The sequence below is a fragment of the Emys orbicularis genome, chromosome 5, assembly GCF_028017835.1.
Source record: "Emys orbicularis isolate rEmyOrb1 chromosome 5, rEmyOrb1.hap1, whole genome shotgun sequence".
In the NCBI taxonomy this organism is placed as follows: Eukaryota; Metazoa; Chordata; order Testudines; family Emydidae; genus Emys; species Emys orbicularis.
The window spans coordinates 13843244-13861057 of record NC_088687.1 but is presented as its reverse complement, the minus strand read 5'-3'; the positions used below and the strand labels follow the sequence as shown (position 1 = coordinate 13861057).

Here is a 17814-nt window from a genome sequence, read left to right as displayed (position 1 = left end):
GTTCCGCCCAGGCACTGATCAGCTCTGCCTCTGATTTCTTTCTTTAAAACTCATTCCCCTTGGGTTTTTGTCTGTTTGCTACAACATAGATGTTTGCCTATTTTTTGAGATCTGGGATTTATTTGCCTTCAGCTACATACATATAGGTTACCGTTAATACATCATTAGATCATAGAACAACACTAGGGAAGCTAGTTACACATCTCCGGTGCAGGAACTCTTCTATTCGTGTATTTGACTTTTGTGATGACGATTATTTATTTATAGCATCCAAGATATAGGCAGTAATGGAGAACAGGAGAGTTGTGCCAAACAAGTCCCAGCCCTGCGGATTTAGAGTTTAAAGGCACAATCGGTCGGGAGCAATGCAGAACAATAGCATACGTTACGATATAGAAACAGTGGTAGGGCCATAGTAATTGAATGATGTAACAGGTAGGTATTGTAAGGGAGAAGGCAAATGAGAACTTTATGTGTATTAATCAGAGAGCAGTGTCATGGAAAGGCATGAGTGAGCAAAGGGGAAGATGTGACCCTCGGGTGGAGAGGAGGCAGCAGGACCAAATATGGGGAGGGGCCGGTGGTACCAAGTACCTTGAAGGGGAAAAGAAGAAGCTTTTTTTTAAAAAAAAAAAATCAAACCTTTCCTATTCTAGGTTTCAGTGGCTGGTTTTCCTCATCATGGTTCTTCTTAACTCTTCTTCTTCTCTCCCCCCTCTCCCCCCCGTCTTTAATTTCATGCTTAGTTTGATGTATTTGGTTGTTACTTTGTGGCCGTCCCCTGATGAACTTTTATATTTCTAAGCAAGGATTGCTCTGTTCACTGATTATTTTACACACTTGCCTGAAGGACGTGTATGGGGTAAAGTCTGTGGGATAGATCTGTATGATTCCCATTAAGGTCAGTAGGAGTTACTTGGCAAAATTCCAGAACCTTTAACAAAACTCAGCAGTGGATTCTGCTCTTGTAAGAACTGCCTTGTGGAATGCCTTGTCAAACCTACACACCTTATGATGCCAACAGTAAATTGAATACTAACAAGCCCAAATTCAATAAAACAGTCAGTGAAATGAATAACTGCATTACTGCGGTTTTGGGTGTTTTTTAATGTCCCTGATTCTTCCACTCAGTAATGGCAGATCTTAGTTCCTGCTAAGAGAATGATAAGCAGTTTCCTATAAATACATTTTTTTTCTTTAGTTGGCCAGCAACAGGTTTGCTTTGAGTGTGTCAGCTAGCACTCCCTTCCCTTACCAGAGAATACATTGCCAGAATGAAATCTTCCAGAACTAAAGCACTGCACTTTTCCTACACAACTGGATTAGCTTAAGCATGATACTGTACCTAGACTTCACCAAGGAGTGAGTTACGTGTTTGTTTATCCTGAAACAGTGCGATGATACTCAAGTACTTTTTATTTTAAGAGAGAGAGAGAGAGAGAGAAACAGCACAGAAAAACTTAAGAGCTGAACTAAGATCTCCACAAACTTTCGACCCATCTTGCTTTAGGAGACATTGTCTCGTCTTATCCCTCAGACACCACAGTAATGCAAACAACACAAAGTGATCCATTTTTTTCCTTTCCTACAGCATGCTGTCAGAAGGCTTCGGCAGGCAGGCTGCAGGAAAATCATTTAGCTTTTAATAATGAATATAAATGAATCACATTCAGTGAAGCAAGTGCTGCAAACAAAGCCACAACAAAGGATTAATGTACAGCAGAGAGACTTGCAGAAGCTGGTGGGGAAATGAGGCACAGTTGAGAAATGGGCAGCACATCCTCATTAAGGCCTTGATCCTGCACAAACTTATGCATGCTTAACTTTAGGCACATGACAGGTTTCAGAGTAGTAGCCGTGTTAGTCTGTATCCGAAAAAGAACAGGAGTACTTGTGGCACCTTAGAGACTAACACATTTATTTGAGCATAAGCTTTCGAAGAAGTGGGCTGTAGCCCACGAAAGCTTATGCTCAAATAAATGTGTTAGTCTCTAAGGTGCCACAAGTACTCCTGTTCTTTTTAGGCACATACTAACGTCAGCACAACTACTTCTATTTTTAAAGTTAAGTGTTTGCAGGATCAAGGCCTAAGGAAGTACTTGTGTGCCACTGTGTTTATAACCTAGGAAAGGGTTAATAATAATGTGGTGGGAATACAATAAAACGTTCTATTGTCCTGCTTTAAAAGTTGTGCATCGAAGATGTTAAAGAAATGTCACTCAAAAGAAAACTGGAACGTACTCTTAGTTCAGAGTGGCATTGGACGTGCAATGCCTGCCCTGCAGTGGTGGTTGCGAGTCATTACACTACCTGCTTTTCTCACCGCAGGGTGACTGAGGCAGGAACTGCTCTTTTGCTTGGTGTCAAAGAAATTATATTAAGGATTTTAAGCAAATCTTGTATTTGGACCATCGTCTGATATTTTGATTAACCACATGTCATGTTTATTACAAATAACTTTGCTGCTCAGCTGAGGGACTCTTTCATTTTTGGCAAGCTGCACCGTTATTTTGCTGCTGATAAAGGCTTTTTGTCTGCAGTTGGAGTGCCAGATTTTAAAAAAAAATTAATTTCCCATGCGCTGCCATCTGTTCCGCAATGTGGTTCAGTGCTTTGAAACTGCTTCCATCCCATGCTAGGGGGATTGCGTTCAATGGGGGGTGAAGTGATCCCTATGTATCACCTGCCTCGGAAGGGTATTGGGTTTGTACTAATCAATGAATATTTATAAAGCACTTTGAGACCTTTCGATTAAAGGTAGATCCTGACCAAGCAGCTGGGCTGGGTACTTGGCAGATGCATGGTGGGTTGAAATAGCCTATATTGAAGGGAGTGGGATAGCTACAAAGGTGGGGGCTCCTCTAGCATTGACCCCTCTAAGCCATGCAGGGAGCACGCATGGAGCAAGGCGATGTGCGATGCAGAGGGTGGACCCACTCCCTGTCTGGCTCCCCAGCATCCAGCCTAAACATTACCCATTCCACTGCAAAGGGGCCTGTTGTGTAGGGTGGGCTGGGCTTGCCACTTATGTGAGTGCAAAGTGGTGGTGGTGTTTGGAAGGCAGGTTTGGCAAGTGAGATGATGACTCACAGTTGTTAGCCCGTGATTAGTTATGGATTAACGTGGGTCAAGGATTGGACAAAGAATAAGAGGTTTGGTTCACATCATTATCTAATCTCTGGTTTGGAACTCTTATGAGAACAACCTTTCTTTGCAGATTTCTAGTCTTTCCAGAGGCTGGCAATGTGATGGGAATATAGTAATAATTATAATAATAATTAATGGAGATATCCCATCTCCTAGAACTGGAAGGGACCTTGAAAGGTCATCGAGTCCAGCCCCCTGCCTTCACTAGCAGGACCAAGTCTCTTTCCTTTTGGGAGGCAGCATTTCTGCATCCAGTTTTATTCAAACCCACAGGTGCAGGGACACAGGCTCGTTTTACAACTTTTAAAAAACTTTTAACCTTATTGGAACGTTTTCCCACTCCCTGACTCTGCCTCCTGGTTGGGCTGGCTTCACTTCCCTTCTCTGTTGGGCAGATTTTTGTGTTGTATGAGCCCTGTTGCCTCCCAATGTAATTACATCTGCCCTTTAGCTATTTATTTTCAACACAAGTGCTCTCCCATTCACTAAAATACTATATAAAACTTGCTAATTTCTATGACTTGGCATTACTCATGTGCGTACGAAATTCAGGGTTAGCACAGGATATGAATTATGTTACTCTCTGTGTACCAACTAGATGATTGTTTGAGGTTATTCACTGTAGTGTTTCCACTGTTCTTTTCCTTCCCCTAGTTTATACCTATGCCTGTGCTCTATGGAGTGTTCCTATACATGGGTGTTGCTTCCCTTAATGGAGTGCAGGTAAGTTCCCATAGCAACCAAAGCCACTCTGATATTTAAGGGTAGATTCTTTAAAGGACCTTGTCAAGAGGATGGTAATCATTAACCATTGCTCTTGTTTTAACTACTTGCCCTTTCCCTCCTCCACCTCATTTTCATTCCAAAGGCTCTTACCAAGGCTTCACAAATATTATCACACAAATATTGTCTTGTAGATGATACCAAATAAAAGCAGCCTTTCCACAGGAGAGCACCAAGTTCCGGTCTTCCGAGCAGCGTCACTGCCACAAGAAGCAATCGTAACCTTATAAGTGTGTTCTCAGAGGGTGATTTAAAACCATCTCTCTGGCCCCTTCCTGACAAAAATACTGAGAACAGTGCGTGTTCACTTGCCATAGTCCTGCTTCTTAGATGGCTTGGGCCTGTAACTGGGCCTGCTGCTTTGCATTAACAGGATTTATTGAGGTGGTGGTATTCTCCAGCATGAACTGGTGGGAATAACTGAGCAAAGTCGAGCCCCCTTTCTTTGTCACTGAGGAAATGTTACATAAGGGAGCCTTTCTCCCAGGGCAGCCGCTTTAATTGGCATTAGGAAGCTGGAAGTGGTTTTGTTACTTTCTATCACCTGCTAATTGCAAACTTCTTCTCCACTTAGCAGAGTTTTAATGGGAAAAGACTACATGTTCTGTGGATGCATTCAGAATTTACTTAGTCCTTTTAAATATGGCCCTTTCACCCCCTAGATTGAGATTAATCTGGTTTCAGAATCAGCCAGAAGCAGGCATCAGGCCAGTGCTCTGGCAAGGGACAAGCAGTCAATTGTAATATTCACTACCCCTGGTTCTTCCAAGCAGAATTTCCCAGTGCTCTGGCACAGGTGGCCCTTGTGCTACAGAATGTTTGTTTTTCAGCTGTCCAAGGACAACTTCTGAGTGATAGGAAATCCTGGCTGGGGATTCGCTCCAACCCGTCTCTTCCAGTAGGGCTAGAGGCACTTCCCCTCTTACCAGCTCCGCTTTGTTTTTGACAGAGTCAGGTCCTCCGCTGCTGGCAATCAATGCCACTCCTACAGAACTATACCCTTTGCACCAGCTAAGGATCTGGCCCTAGGCTCTCATTTTACACACTGTCCAACATTTCCAAACCCGGATGCCTAATGTTAGGCACCTAAATCCATATTTGGGCACCTTAATGGAACTGGCTTGACTTTGAGAAGTGTTGGGCAACCACAAATCCCAGTGAAATCCATGGGAGCTACCGGATTTTAGCACCTTTGAAAATCAAGTAACTTCTATTTAGCTGCCTAAATATGGATTGAAGAGCCTAACTTTAGGCACCCAGGTTTTAAAATGTTGCCCATTGTGCAGAAAATAAAGGTTACTTAAGAGGGAAAGAACTCAGCCACGGGGGGCAAGGGTGTGTGAGTGGGTGTTGTTTTTGCAGGAAGAGCAGGTCACCATTCGTTCACAAATTAAGGGCCAACAATGCTTTATCACTCCTTTTTGTGTATCAGCTACTCTATTGTATCATTTAATTTTTTCTTTCTTCCCTCTCCCGCTCAGTTCATGGATCGGCTGAAGCTGCTTCTGATGCCTCTGAAACATCAGCCCGACTTCATTTATCTGCGTCACGTCCCGCTGCGCCGGGTCCACCTGTTCACGTTCCTGCAGGTGGTGTGTCTGGCCCTCCTCTGGATCCTCAAGTCAACTGTGGCTGCTATAATCTTCCCAGTCATGGTAGGTGGTGTGTCCAGTTTCTACTTCATTTCAGGCTCCCTTTACTTAAAGCACCCCACAAAACACATTACAGTGCTAAGCTGGTAGACCCCTAGCAAAGAACTTTTGTCAGTCCATCCATCACACTGATACAAGATTACAAGGGGATGCTCTCCGCGCCCTCTACTCTTCGTGTTCGTGGCTGCTTTTTCGCAAATCCTTTTGGAGAAAATGGGTCCATAAAGTTAATTTTTTTTTTCCAGGAAACCACAATTAATTTTGACCCATTTTTGCTGCCACAGTCAGATTTCCCACACCCTCCCTCTGAGCTATGTCAACATATAAGAAGTGCATTGTTTTCCCTTGATAGTTCACATTAAATACTGCACAGAAGTCTTCTTCCCTGCTTCTGAATAACACAAACTGACAAAAGCGAAGGAATTTGAGGGCAGAGCTGTCCTCAATGTCCTTTGCTTGTGTGCTGCTGTAACTCAGGATGGGGAAATTGAGAAAGTTAATTGGCTAAGTCAGGAATGAGAAGTCGGCTTTTCTTGGAACTGTGTGTCATAAAAAATTAACAGTGGTTCATTTACTCATTCCATCTTTGGGGAAGTGTTTTTTATTTTTCAATATTACATCAGATTCGCTCTAAAATGTTGAGTAAATGTTGAAGGACAAATTATTCACCCAATATATCATTGTGTAAATGTATAAGGCTTTTATATGGTATTTACTCATAGAAAAGAACCTAGTGCACCTGGTAGCACCAAGACCAGAAACCCCAACACTCCCACACTTTGGGGGAATTCAAATGCACACTTTGCAGAAGGTTCTCTTTTATAATGGGTCAGAGCAAATCCCCAAACCTGAAGACACACCTACACAAACACATGATCCTTGGAAGAGCTTAGCTGCAAAACCAAACAGCACAGCTCAGGCCCTTCTCTATTATGTGTTTTATCTTTGGTATAACTAGAACGCTTGGAAGTGAGGGTTTCATTCCAAACCTACTGTGACCGAAACAATACCTCCATTAATGTATACTCCATAGAGTCTAGCCTCCAGCTTAAAGACAGTTCAGATTTCAGCTAGGCTCATGCCGGATGGCTCATCATGAAACCGGGGCTAAACTTAGCTTATTTCAGGCTTAGTTAATAGGTGAGTCAAAGCCAACTGTAGTTGTACAATGTATGGTTTGTCTAAAAAAGGGAGAGAGAGAGAAACAGAGAAAAAAAATAATGGGACGCATTTACTCTTGTGTTGATGCTGTTAGAAGGAACAAAGCTGATGCAGTTAAGAAAATTCACCGTGGTTCCACTGTGGAAACATTCCTATGTAGAAAGATACCTTTAAAATCAATATATCTGGTCTGCTGGCATATTAAGAGCCATATCTTTACAAAACAGGAGTAAAAACATTTAGCAAAGGCATCTGAGAGAGACTGAGCTGGATTCTCTTCCTCATGTGCACAATAAGCAGAGATCTGAACGGACTCCAGTTACAGATCCCCAGTTTGTTACACCTGTGCAAACCCCTGAAACGCGGTGGGGCTGCACAGGGGTAACTGAGAGCCTGGCTTGGCCTGCAGAACTTCAGTTGCTGGTGATGATTCACAAGAAGGCAAGAACCCAGCTAGACTTTTAGTTCCCAAGTTAAGTTAGAAGAACTGGCAGTTAGAGAAATCAATCCTGTTTACTTGTAACCCAAGCACCTTTTAATACAGAAATAACTGGGAAACAGTAACCATGGAACCACTCAATGCCATGTTTTCCAAAGTCATTTTTCAGGGTAGAATTGTAACTTACCTGTGACAGGCTATAGTGTAACCCTGTATATTATTCCTGTTTACTCTGACTTGTGGTCACCTAAGACATTGAAACCTGGAGTCCAAATCAGCTACAGGGTTTAGATGTCCAACCTGACGTGAGCTATTGCAGTAGCCTATCAGATTTCAGACCTGTTAATTTGCAGACAGGACTGAGGCATTTGTGAAGAACAGTGTCAGATTGAATACACAGGGTAAAGCCAGTATCCCTGAGTAAAGGTAATGTCCTCAGTGAGTTAGGGGAATGGTAACATTTAAATAAGGGAATGCTGAATTTCTGTCCCACCAGATCCTGGCGCTTGTGGCAGTCAGAAAAGCCATGGACTACCTCTTCTCCCAGCATGACCTCAGTTTCCTTGACGACGTCATTCCAGAAAAGGACAAGAAGAAGAAAGAGGATGAGAAGAAGAAGAAGAAAAAGAAGGGCAGTCTGGATAGTGACAATGACGATGTAAGGAGCTTCCTGCCATCGTAAAGTAATAACCTCTAGCTAGCTAATACTGGGTGTCCCTAGGTGCACTCCCTCCTCCCTGCCTAGTTTGACTCAGACTCAGCATGATCTTTACCCACTGCAGGCACCTGGCCCTGAGCTTGTCATCTTTCAGATGTCCCTAACCTCCGCTGGCGGAACTTTCATTTCCGAGAACTAAGAGTCCCGTTTTCACAAGCATACTCTACTCCGTGTCTATTGAAATGTTATATGTTCTGAGTGCTCTCTCTTCCCCTAGTCTGTTTACGCCCTGACTCTCTTTCACTTTTGTTTTTTGTTTTGCTCTTTAGGATGTAAGAGCTCTGGGCAACCAGCTCCACTACCAGCGAAAATAATACACTTGTTTGGAGTATTCCACGGCTCTTTAATTAATTAATTCATTTAATTTTTAAAAGCGCACAAAGATGTGACTTGCTTAGTCACATTCTGCAAGGTCTTTTATTTGTGGCTGGTAATCCTGGCTTGAAAATTGAGAGAGGATAAGTGGCTGTCTAGAGTGTGATTTACTCGGAGCTCTAATCTCTGATTGTCGTGTGCATTAAAATAATGAAGCATAGCTGCTAATGTTGCTCTTAAGCGCTGTGACTGATCCATGTGCCTTAGAATACTTCAGTTGGTTTTTTTTTGTTCCATATGCACTTAAACAAAAATATTGCCCTTGTGCCTTTAAAGCATTTTCCTACCAAGGCTCAGTTTGAGGTCACCTGTCTATTAAATCACCCTCTTTCTCTTGGGGAGTTGGCTCTCTTTACCCCCAGCTGAATGACAATGGGAAGGGACAATGGGGCTTTAACTATTAAAGTACAATGATGCAGAGAGTTTGGACTACTGTTAGTGGGGTTACTTCTTCCTCTGCTCCATGAAGAACCTGACTCCTGTGGCTGGGAGAGGAAGGATGCTCCCCTGAAGAGGAATGCTGCCACTCCTCCTAGGAGAAGAAAGAGGTGAAAAAATAGCACAAATTGCACATTCAACCTAGAAATTCCATGCAGGTACTTTTACAGTGCACCCACCCTATTATCCCACCAGTCAGCCCATAGGATGCAAGTTTCAAAGCTGCTTCTAGGCTCCATAATCAGCTGATCCATTGGACCAGCCCATGTCAGACAGCTTATTATAATATTCCCAGAACGTCCTACATTGCCCCCAGGCCCAACAACATTCCATGTACATCACTGGAGCTAAGACACATTGTGCATGATTAAAAGGAAATTACTGGATTGATTTCTAACACTTTCAATGATTATAGCAATACGCCTGAGTGCAGGGTGGTTGTGACTGTTGTGTATCTACTCAGGATATCTAGTTACTGACATTTACAGTATTTGGTTGTATGGGAGGCTGGCTTACATAACATTCCCTTTAGTTAACATTTCTTAGGACATTTTTTCAGCACTCATTGCAATAGGATTCCTGCAGATAGTATGTGGTGGTATATTTTTTTCTTTTATTCTCTAAACCTGCCCTCGGGAGATGGCACAAAGCAGGTTGGGTATAATGTATCAGTGAACACGTGTCCAAAGATGACATTTTAGGGCATATAGAATATACATGGCCTTAGAGAGAATGAACGAGGCAAGACCTGTTGAGTTCTAAGTAAGGATTTGTTAGCAATTAGGTGCAGAGGCGGGAACAGCTCAGAAGCACATGCAGATATCCCATCCCTGGTTCCCTAGCCTACATGGGTGCCCATCATGAGACACCTTCAGGGAGTGCCAGAAGCGGAGCATGTTCTGAACATCAGACCTCGTGAAAGTGTTTCAAATTGGGCTCCCAAAAATTACTAGTAACTCCTTTAAAAAAAAAAAAAAATGTGGACCACTATGTTTAGATCAGGATTCACATTAAGGGCTGGTCCACACTACCCGCCTAATTCGGCGGGTAGAGATCGATTTTCTGGGATCGATTTATCGCGTCTCATCTGGACGCGATAGATTGATCCCAGAAGCGCTCCCCCGTCGACTGCGGAACTCCTGCTCGCCGAGAGGAGGAAGCGCTGTCGACGGGGGAGCCTGCCTGTGCCGCGTGGACCCGAAGTAAGTACTTTTAGTTCGATATAGGAAACGTCGACTTCAGCTACGCTATTCTCGTAGCTGAAGTTGCGTTTCCTATATCGATCCCCCGCCCCAGTGTGGACCAGCCCTTAGTAACCTTGTCAGAGCTGCCAAATGCTGAAGATGCAAAACCTTTAATGCTTTTCTTTTTTTGCATATTGAGATTTGAGATCTCTTTTCTTGCAGATGGTAATGTATAAAGAAGAACCTCTAGTGTCAGCGTTTTCATCACATTTATTATATTCCTTTGCCTGGAAACTGTGATTTGTTGGAGGGTAATTTGGGATGGCTTCACTACCTCTCTGGATGTTTGCTGTTAAACCATCCCTGTCAGAACTGACTGCCATCCCTGAAGCTCACAAAAATATTTCTGAAGAGCAAATGTTTTGCCTTTGAAATGTACCAGATTCCCACTGGAAACATTTGTAAAATACCCAACAATCAGTACAGATACCACAAGACCTCTGTACAAGGTCTTCCTACCCCACCTTTCAAATGGCATACTGTGTGGGGTCCGTCAATGCAGGACCTATATCTTTTCAGGAACAATGTCTAAACATTTCTAGCAAAGTGCAACTTAATATTAATTGCTTTCCCAAGTGCTGGTATGCCCTTCCTCGGTTATGAGAAAGTGTTTTTATTTAAATGGGTAACCAAGGCTTTTAACTTTTAAGCGTGTTCTTTAAGTTCCACTGAAGTCAATGGGACTTAAGCATGTGCTTAAGTGTTTCCTTGAATGGCAATCCAAATTAATAGAGTCTAGCCCTTCCTGTCGGTACGCTATTCCTGGAACATGGTGTTTATCAGCTGCTACGGGTCTGAGCCAAAGTCCCTTAAAGTCAAGAGAGGACCCTCAGGGAGAAAACATGTGGGACTCACTTGCTAAAGAACTGGCAACCCCTCTCTGCATTGAAAATACCTCAGAGTGCTGTGTGATGGTGCTAGCTGCTTAGTCATGCTTCTCCTGGATTATAAAAGCTCTTAAATGGAGTGTGGAAGTAGGGAACTAAATTAAATGTAACTTGAATTTGAATTGGGACTGGTCTTTTTTTGAATGGGGGGGGGGGGGATAAGATAGCCCACCTGACAGGGGATGCTATGGGACTCTGCCCATCTCAGTTAGAGCAACTTCAGAGGAAAAGAAACATACCTGAGGCATTTCAGAAAGAAATGGCAGCAGAGGGATACTTCTGATGGGTTTTCACATGCCTCAGTCCTGTGTGATTTCTCACTGAGAATACAGCATGCATCTGTATTTTCCATTCAGCTTGGGGCAGTTGCCCCTCTGGCATCTTTGAGCTGGACACAGGGCAGAGTTTTATAAATTGGGGACAAGGGGCGTGACAGAAGGTGAAAAGGTCCACTGCGTGCGTCTTTAATCTGTCTTGCTTTTGTAGTAAGGGAAGGGGAAGTGTGGTGTGACGGGGCCGCTGAGCGCATGGAAACGACTGAGGTGGACGATCCCTTTTTCCCTTTCTCACTCCTCTCCGCCAGTGGCGCTGTGAAGGATGGATTTAATATGTGGGGGACACTAAGAGAGAGAGAGCAGTGGCAATGTTCTAAGACCTTTTGCACGTTTCTTTCACAGTCCGACTGCCCCTACTCAGAAAATGTCCCAAGTATTAAAATTCCAATGGACATCATGGAACAGGAACCTTTCCTAAGTGATAGCAAACCTTCCGACAGTGAGTAGAACTAACCTCTTGCATGCCTGCTTGAGTGTGTCTTGCACTGCCAAAAAGATACACACACGTATATACGCACACAGAGATTGAATTAAAAAAAACCAAAGATCTGTCCTATCCCTTAGAAGTTTTCTCTTCCTTTTTAAAACAATTTCCAGGCCTCTAGTTTTTGGGGGGAGGTTTTTTTTTTTTTTTTTTTTCTTTTTACAAGTTTTGTGTTATCCTTCTTGGTGCCGCCACCTTAACTGCCTCTACTCAGCTACTAACAGGTCTCTCGCTAGCTCTCTCTCTCTCTCTCTCTCTAACCCTCTAAATCATCCAGTCCATTTCTGGCTGTTGTTTTTGTGTGTGTGTGTGTCTTGGTGTGGTATCTACTTGGTTTCTCTCCCTTGCTGTTAATGTTCTGGATTGCAGCGGGTAGAAACAGCACCACTGTCCATTACTGTTTTGTTTCCTTAGGTTCCAAACAATCACAAAAATCAGCACTTAACAAATTAGGCCTGTCATTGATCTTCTTAAATCATTTAATTGACAAGGCGGTGATCATTTAAACCATGCAGCATTAACATATTTGCCTTCTTAGGTGACTTGCGTTTGTATTGCATCTGTTCCTTCTCTTTTGGTTTTTTTATTCGAATATCCACAATTGATTATATTTTTTCCCCATTTTTAACTTTTGTTTATAGCCATTTGCATTTTCTAGTGTTATAATTTGTTTAATAAGCCTGGCATTTCAGATTAATTGCCATGAGTTCTCAGGGGGTCTGTGTCAGCTTTTTAAAATGACAAGCAGTAGATGAAAATGCTGTTTGGGAATAATGGAATTGGAGGGGAAACACAAATTATTGTATTAAAACAATTATTGAGGTGCTGGCAATGAGCATTTAAGGGTCAAATAGTGAATTATCTTTGGCTTTATTTATGTTCTCTGTTGATGAAAGCTTATGGCTGCGTTGTACTGCAATTTGAAATTTCATAGCTATCCAATTTCCTTTTTGTTTAAAGGAATTCCGTCAATGTTTAGGCCCAGAGGGTATAATTTTAAAAAGTGCGCAAGTGACTTAGGCTTTGTCTACACTACAATCTTAAATTGGCCCATTGATTGTAACCAATGAGATGTAGGTGCTTTTGAAAATTGTACCTATAATAGTGTGTGTGCGTTAAAGAGACAGAGAAACCTGATATGTATAGAAATCCAAATACAACAGCATTATTGTGATTGTGAGAACCAAAAAGTGATGCAGACAATTCTTGTTTCACTGATCAAATGGCCTGAAATGCTAAAAATTAGAGTTTCACAGCTTACTCCATTTGAATAATTTAAAGTGTTGTTAATGTGACAGGCAAAAGCATTTTTCAAATATGATTTTTATTTTGACATTGCCCCAGTACTGTAGATGTAAAATCTGATTCAGCCTCCCTGCTGATCAGATATACCAGAAAAATAAATCACACAATATGGTGAACTGCACAGAATTACAGGAGGGTGGCTTATCATGGCGCTCAGCCTAATGATCCCACTTTGACCCCCTTTGCAATGTCTGTGCATGTAAAAATAATGTAATCTCTCACTAGCATAATGCTGTATTACTATAGTTCAGGATCTGTTGAGATCTTCATAACAAATCAAATTATCAGAGCACTTCCCACTCAGAGTGGTGAATTGCTAAAACGTAGAGTGGCTTGAATAAATATTTTAGATGTATTTTTACATTTTGAAAAATAAAATTGATTGACTTTTATTTATTTATTGGCAAGGCAAAAATTATAATGGAGGATTTTCTTGCTCTTGAGAGAGTAGCTGGAATCTGTCTACACTGTGGTATCATCCTGCGAAAGGCTTTGTTCGAAAGCATAATACAAATAATACTTCTGCAGCATGTTCACAGCAGTTTACAAATATTTAATTCATCCAGTAGGATGGAAGGATTAGATGTTTATCAGTACATGTTGATAAACATCAGTTTTCACCGTATACACACAAACCAACAAAAAATTATTTCCGTTGATAATTGAAATTTGCAGCTAGGTGATGTAAGAAAAATGCTGCTTGAGAACTTAGAGTTTGATTTAAGGATATTTACTCTGTATATTTTGACAGGGGGTGTTGACAACTTGTGTCTTAACAGTTATAAAGCTTAAATTTTTTTCATCTTCGCGTTTGCTATCATTAAATTATTCTGACCCTCCCATATTTTTCCACAAATTTAAATCAATAAAGTTGGAAAAAAATTTAAATTGAATTTTGCAGCCCTAATTACACCACCCTCCAGTTAAGTATGGAGTGAGTTTTCATGCTATGTTTGGTTGGTCAGAACATTAGAGGTGAAGTTTCAAACAGTGCTGGGCCAATGAAATATGCATGTAGTGGTGGGTGCATGGGTATCTACCTTTTAAACTGCAACCCAAAACTTGCCTCTGTGCATGCAAAGTGACGACGTTTGAAAATTAGCATTTTGTGTCACACTGATGGCAGAGGTTTTTTCCCTTCAATTGACTGTCTCAGCTTGATTCTGTTGATGTCTTCCATGCTTTTTTGGAATCTGTGAAATTCCATGGTTAAATATTTGGGGACTTGCTAGAGGGGAACTTTATATTTTTAATGGCTGAATGCTGTGACAAACGACTTTGTTTTTTCTTAAACAGGAGAAAAATCACCAACATTCCTTGAACGCCATACATCGTGCTGATAAAATTCCTTTCCTTCAGTCACACACTATGCCAAGGTAGGAGCTTCCACAGCATGGTCTCATGAGATGTATTGTACATTCAGTAAATACAATGGAGGGGTGGCTCTCATGAGGTATATGATAGGTCCAGGCTGAAAGGGAGGCTCGCTTTGCAGTGGGGCAAAAAAAAAAAAAAAAATCATCTGTATGGGGTTCAATCCAGTTCCCATTGAAGTTAATGGGAATTTTGCCATTGACTTAATTGTATCAGGACACACAAATAATAAAAGCTGAGTTATAACTTAGCAGAGGGACCTTGAGGAACTTGTTATTACCCTGAAACAATTGTTGCCACAAAAGCAAAGTCGTTTCATTGACAGATAGGATTTTCTTTAATTGTGTATCAAGACAGACTGTGTGTACCTGTAAGGAATTATGCCGGGCCACAGTATAAGAAAGTTGAGATACTTGCTGTTGTTTAACTGCATCTATCTGCATGGGTGCGCATGCCTACTAGGACCAGACATTCAGGAGATGGTGATGCCCCTCCTTCGTATATTTGAGAGCATTCTCCAGAACAGGAGGAGGGTGGTGGCTCTCTGAGTCCCAAGCAGTACTGCCTAACATTCCTCCCTCCCAAACACCTTCACTAGCAATGGAGCAACCTGCTGTCATGAGGTTTCTCCAGGATTGGTTTTCAGGGGGTGAGGTGGTCACAAGCACTTTACACAGGTGCTATGAGCGCAGAACCCAGACTTTGGCCCCTCGAGTAGCAGCAGATTGTGGGATAGCCTATTAAGTAATAGTCTGTAACATGAGTTTCATATGCCCCAATTCAGCCAGGTACTTACACACATGCTGCAGTTTAAGGAGTAAGTGCTTATGTACCTGGCCAAACTAGGGCCACAAACAGGTTTCCACAATGAAAAAAAAATCCCGCCCCCACTGGAGTGGGAACTGTGATTAAAACCCTTTTACCAATCACCCTGTTTAAACATGGCTGCAGTAGCATGTTTCAGTAGGTTCTGAGCCTAGCACTGACATGGCCTTGCAGTGCTGCTGGTGGGAGAGTCAGACTATTGAATTTACTACTCAAACAGCCAGAGAGATTTTGTCCAAGAATTCCCAAAGATTAGCAAATGATCTCTTCATGTTAAAACAAAAAGCAGCAGCTTTTTATTTTGAGTGCATGACATGATGGATCTCAGGTGTAATGAAATAAAATATACATATCTGTAATTATTCAGTGCAGGAGAATTGTTAGCTTCTTGCAGGATTAAGCCCCGAAGTTGGATTTATAAAGGCATGTAGGATTGTGTTAGGAATAGATACCACAGACCGCAGCCACCACTGAATATTTGGGCTGTTTTAATATACATAGGACTAAAATCCTGAATACTCTATTATTTATGTATGAATTGAGTGAGACTTGACTATTCATCCCATTTCTAGACATACCATCATCTCTTAGGGTATGTCTACACTTACTTCCTGGTTCGGCGGCAGGCAATCGATCTTCTGGGATCGATTTATCGCGTCTTGTCTAGACGCGATAAATCGATCCCGGATCGATCCCGGAAGTGCTCGCTGTTGACGCCGGTACTCCAGCTCGGCGAGAGGAGTACGCGGCATCGACGGGGGAGCCTGCCTGCCGCGTCTGGACCCGCGGTAAGTTCGGACTAAGGTACTTCGAATTCAGCTACGTTATTAACGTAGCTGAATTTGCGTACCTTAGTCCGAAGTGGGGGGGTAGTGAGGACCAGGCCTAAGACTAACAAGCATTATTTGGTCAGTAAGAAGTAAAATGTTAAGATTCCCTCATGTTAAAACATAGTGAATGCACTTTATTTTCATGTGACTTGTCAATAGTTGCATGCACTGATAAGTCAGAAGTGGTATTTTGTAATGAAGGAGTTGGGGAGAAATCACTTGATCTTTCAAAATGCACTAAAAACATAAATTCAGTCCATATGTTTTACCTTGTTTTCTTTTTGCATTCAGCCCTCCACGAACTCCAGTGAAAGTTGTGCCTCAAATTAGAATAGAACTTGAGCCTGAAGACAATGGTTATTTCTGGAGGAGCAGGGGAACAGAAACTACTTTGTAACTTTTTTGTTTGTTAAACTTATACTGAACTTTTTTTTTTGTCACCAGCCAAATATTAAAATGCTCTCTGCTTCCCTGCCGCATAGGTAAATCTGACACACACTGTACCTTCCCTCTACCTTTCTCACCCAGTTTTTCCACTCACCAACATTCGTTTTTGCCTTCTGTCACTCAGACACACACGCATCTCTCATATTTTTTAAGCAGAGGGCAGAAGTATTAAGGATATATTATAAATACCGTTGTGAAATGTCAGAGGAACTGACATTACCTTAGTTGTGAATCAGTGTTTGTTTTTCTTTTTTCTGTCTGGCAGAACAAAACTGACCTCCAGGCTAATTCAATGTCTTTACTACACTACTGGAAAGTGCTGCTATACTAACTTGCTCTTAAAGTCTATACTTGTGGTGTCAAGAGAAGGAAAACTTAAAGGTACTTCACTCCCAGCACAAACTATTGCCAGCGTTGTAGCTTGTGTTCTGAAATGTCCCTTTCCTATGCAACTTTTTTTTTAAACACTTTAATGGACTTATCTGTCAGGTACACTGAAGAGTGTTATTTTCCTAGATTATTTTGTTTAAATTATGGGGCCTAACCTGCAACTTTTTTGTTAATTTTTTAAACTTTTTTTTAATTACTGTAAAGAAAAATGAATTTTTCCTGCAGCAGGAAACATATAGTTTGGAGTAGTTCTACCTCTTATTGCTAGATGCCAGGCTTTCTGTAAAAATGTATTGTACGATATATAATGTGATTTTTACAAAAATTACACAATCTCCAAGTCATGGCATAGGGCCGGATCAGTTTTAATAATACCTTCCATCTGAAGCCTCTGTTTGTTTTTAAAGACTCTAGCTGTACATGAAGGTGACAGGATGTAGGTTAACTCTTGTGTGGTTTAGGAAGAGACTTGCATTTAATGGCAATAACTGATGTACTGACTGGTAGTGTCAGTGGACAGATGCTGATTGTATTAATTTCGTTGCTTTCCAATACAGTACAGTTAGAATTATTTCATGTACAGATGTGTGTGGCTGTACACATTTGCATGTAATACAGCGTGGACACCATGATCATATGGTTAAGAGGAAGATAGTTTTTAATCTTACTTATCCGGATATATACATCCATAACATTTCCTACTTAGGAAAGCCACCAATCAGTCATGAAGGTCTACACTCTGAATGCAGATAAATGTACTGTACTCCCCCAGATCCATTCACCATTGTGTATAGAACTTAGAATCCACCATGACAAAGATACCATTTAGAATGCATCTTTTTAAATGGATAAAATATCCACATTACTTTACTTCTAAACAAAGCCAGCAAATGTCACTTTGAGATTTTTTTTATCCTCTCTTGTATATACTTTAAAAAAATAAACATACCAAACCATTTTGGAAATTGGGCATTACACTG

The 17814-nt window shown here is 41.6% G+C and overlaps 1 protein-coding gene across 2 annotated transcripts in view; it reads left to right on the top strand.

Moving 5' to 3' along the window:
- The window catches only part of SLC4A4 (solute carrier family 4 member 4), a 224516-nt gene extending 208122 nt beyond the window's left edge, over nt 1-16394 (top strand). The window contains exons 20-24 of one of the 2 annotated variants that reach the window (XM_065404796.1): nt 3802-3870; nt 5412-5585; nt 7679-7840; nt 14265-14344; nt 16289-16394. In XM_065404796.1, the coding sequence (XP_065260868.1) occupies nt 3802-3870; nt 5412-5585; nt 7679-7840; nt 14265-14344; nt 16289-16394 (591 nt within the window). Of the gene's footprint in view, nt 1-3801; nt 3871-5411; nt 5586-7678; nt 7841-11521; nt 11619-14264; nt 14376-16288 lie in introns of those variants that run through there. The other variant, XM_065404797.1, reaches the window with a different exon arrangement.
- Nucleotides 16395-17814: the final 1420 nt, after the last annotated feature.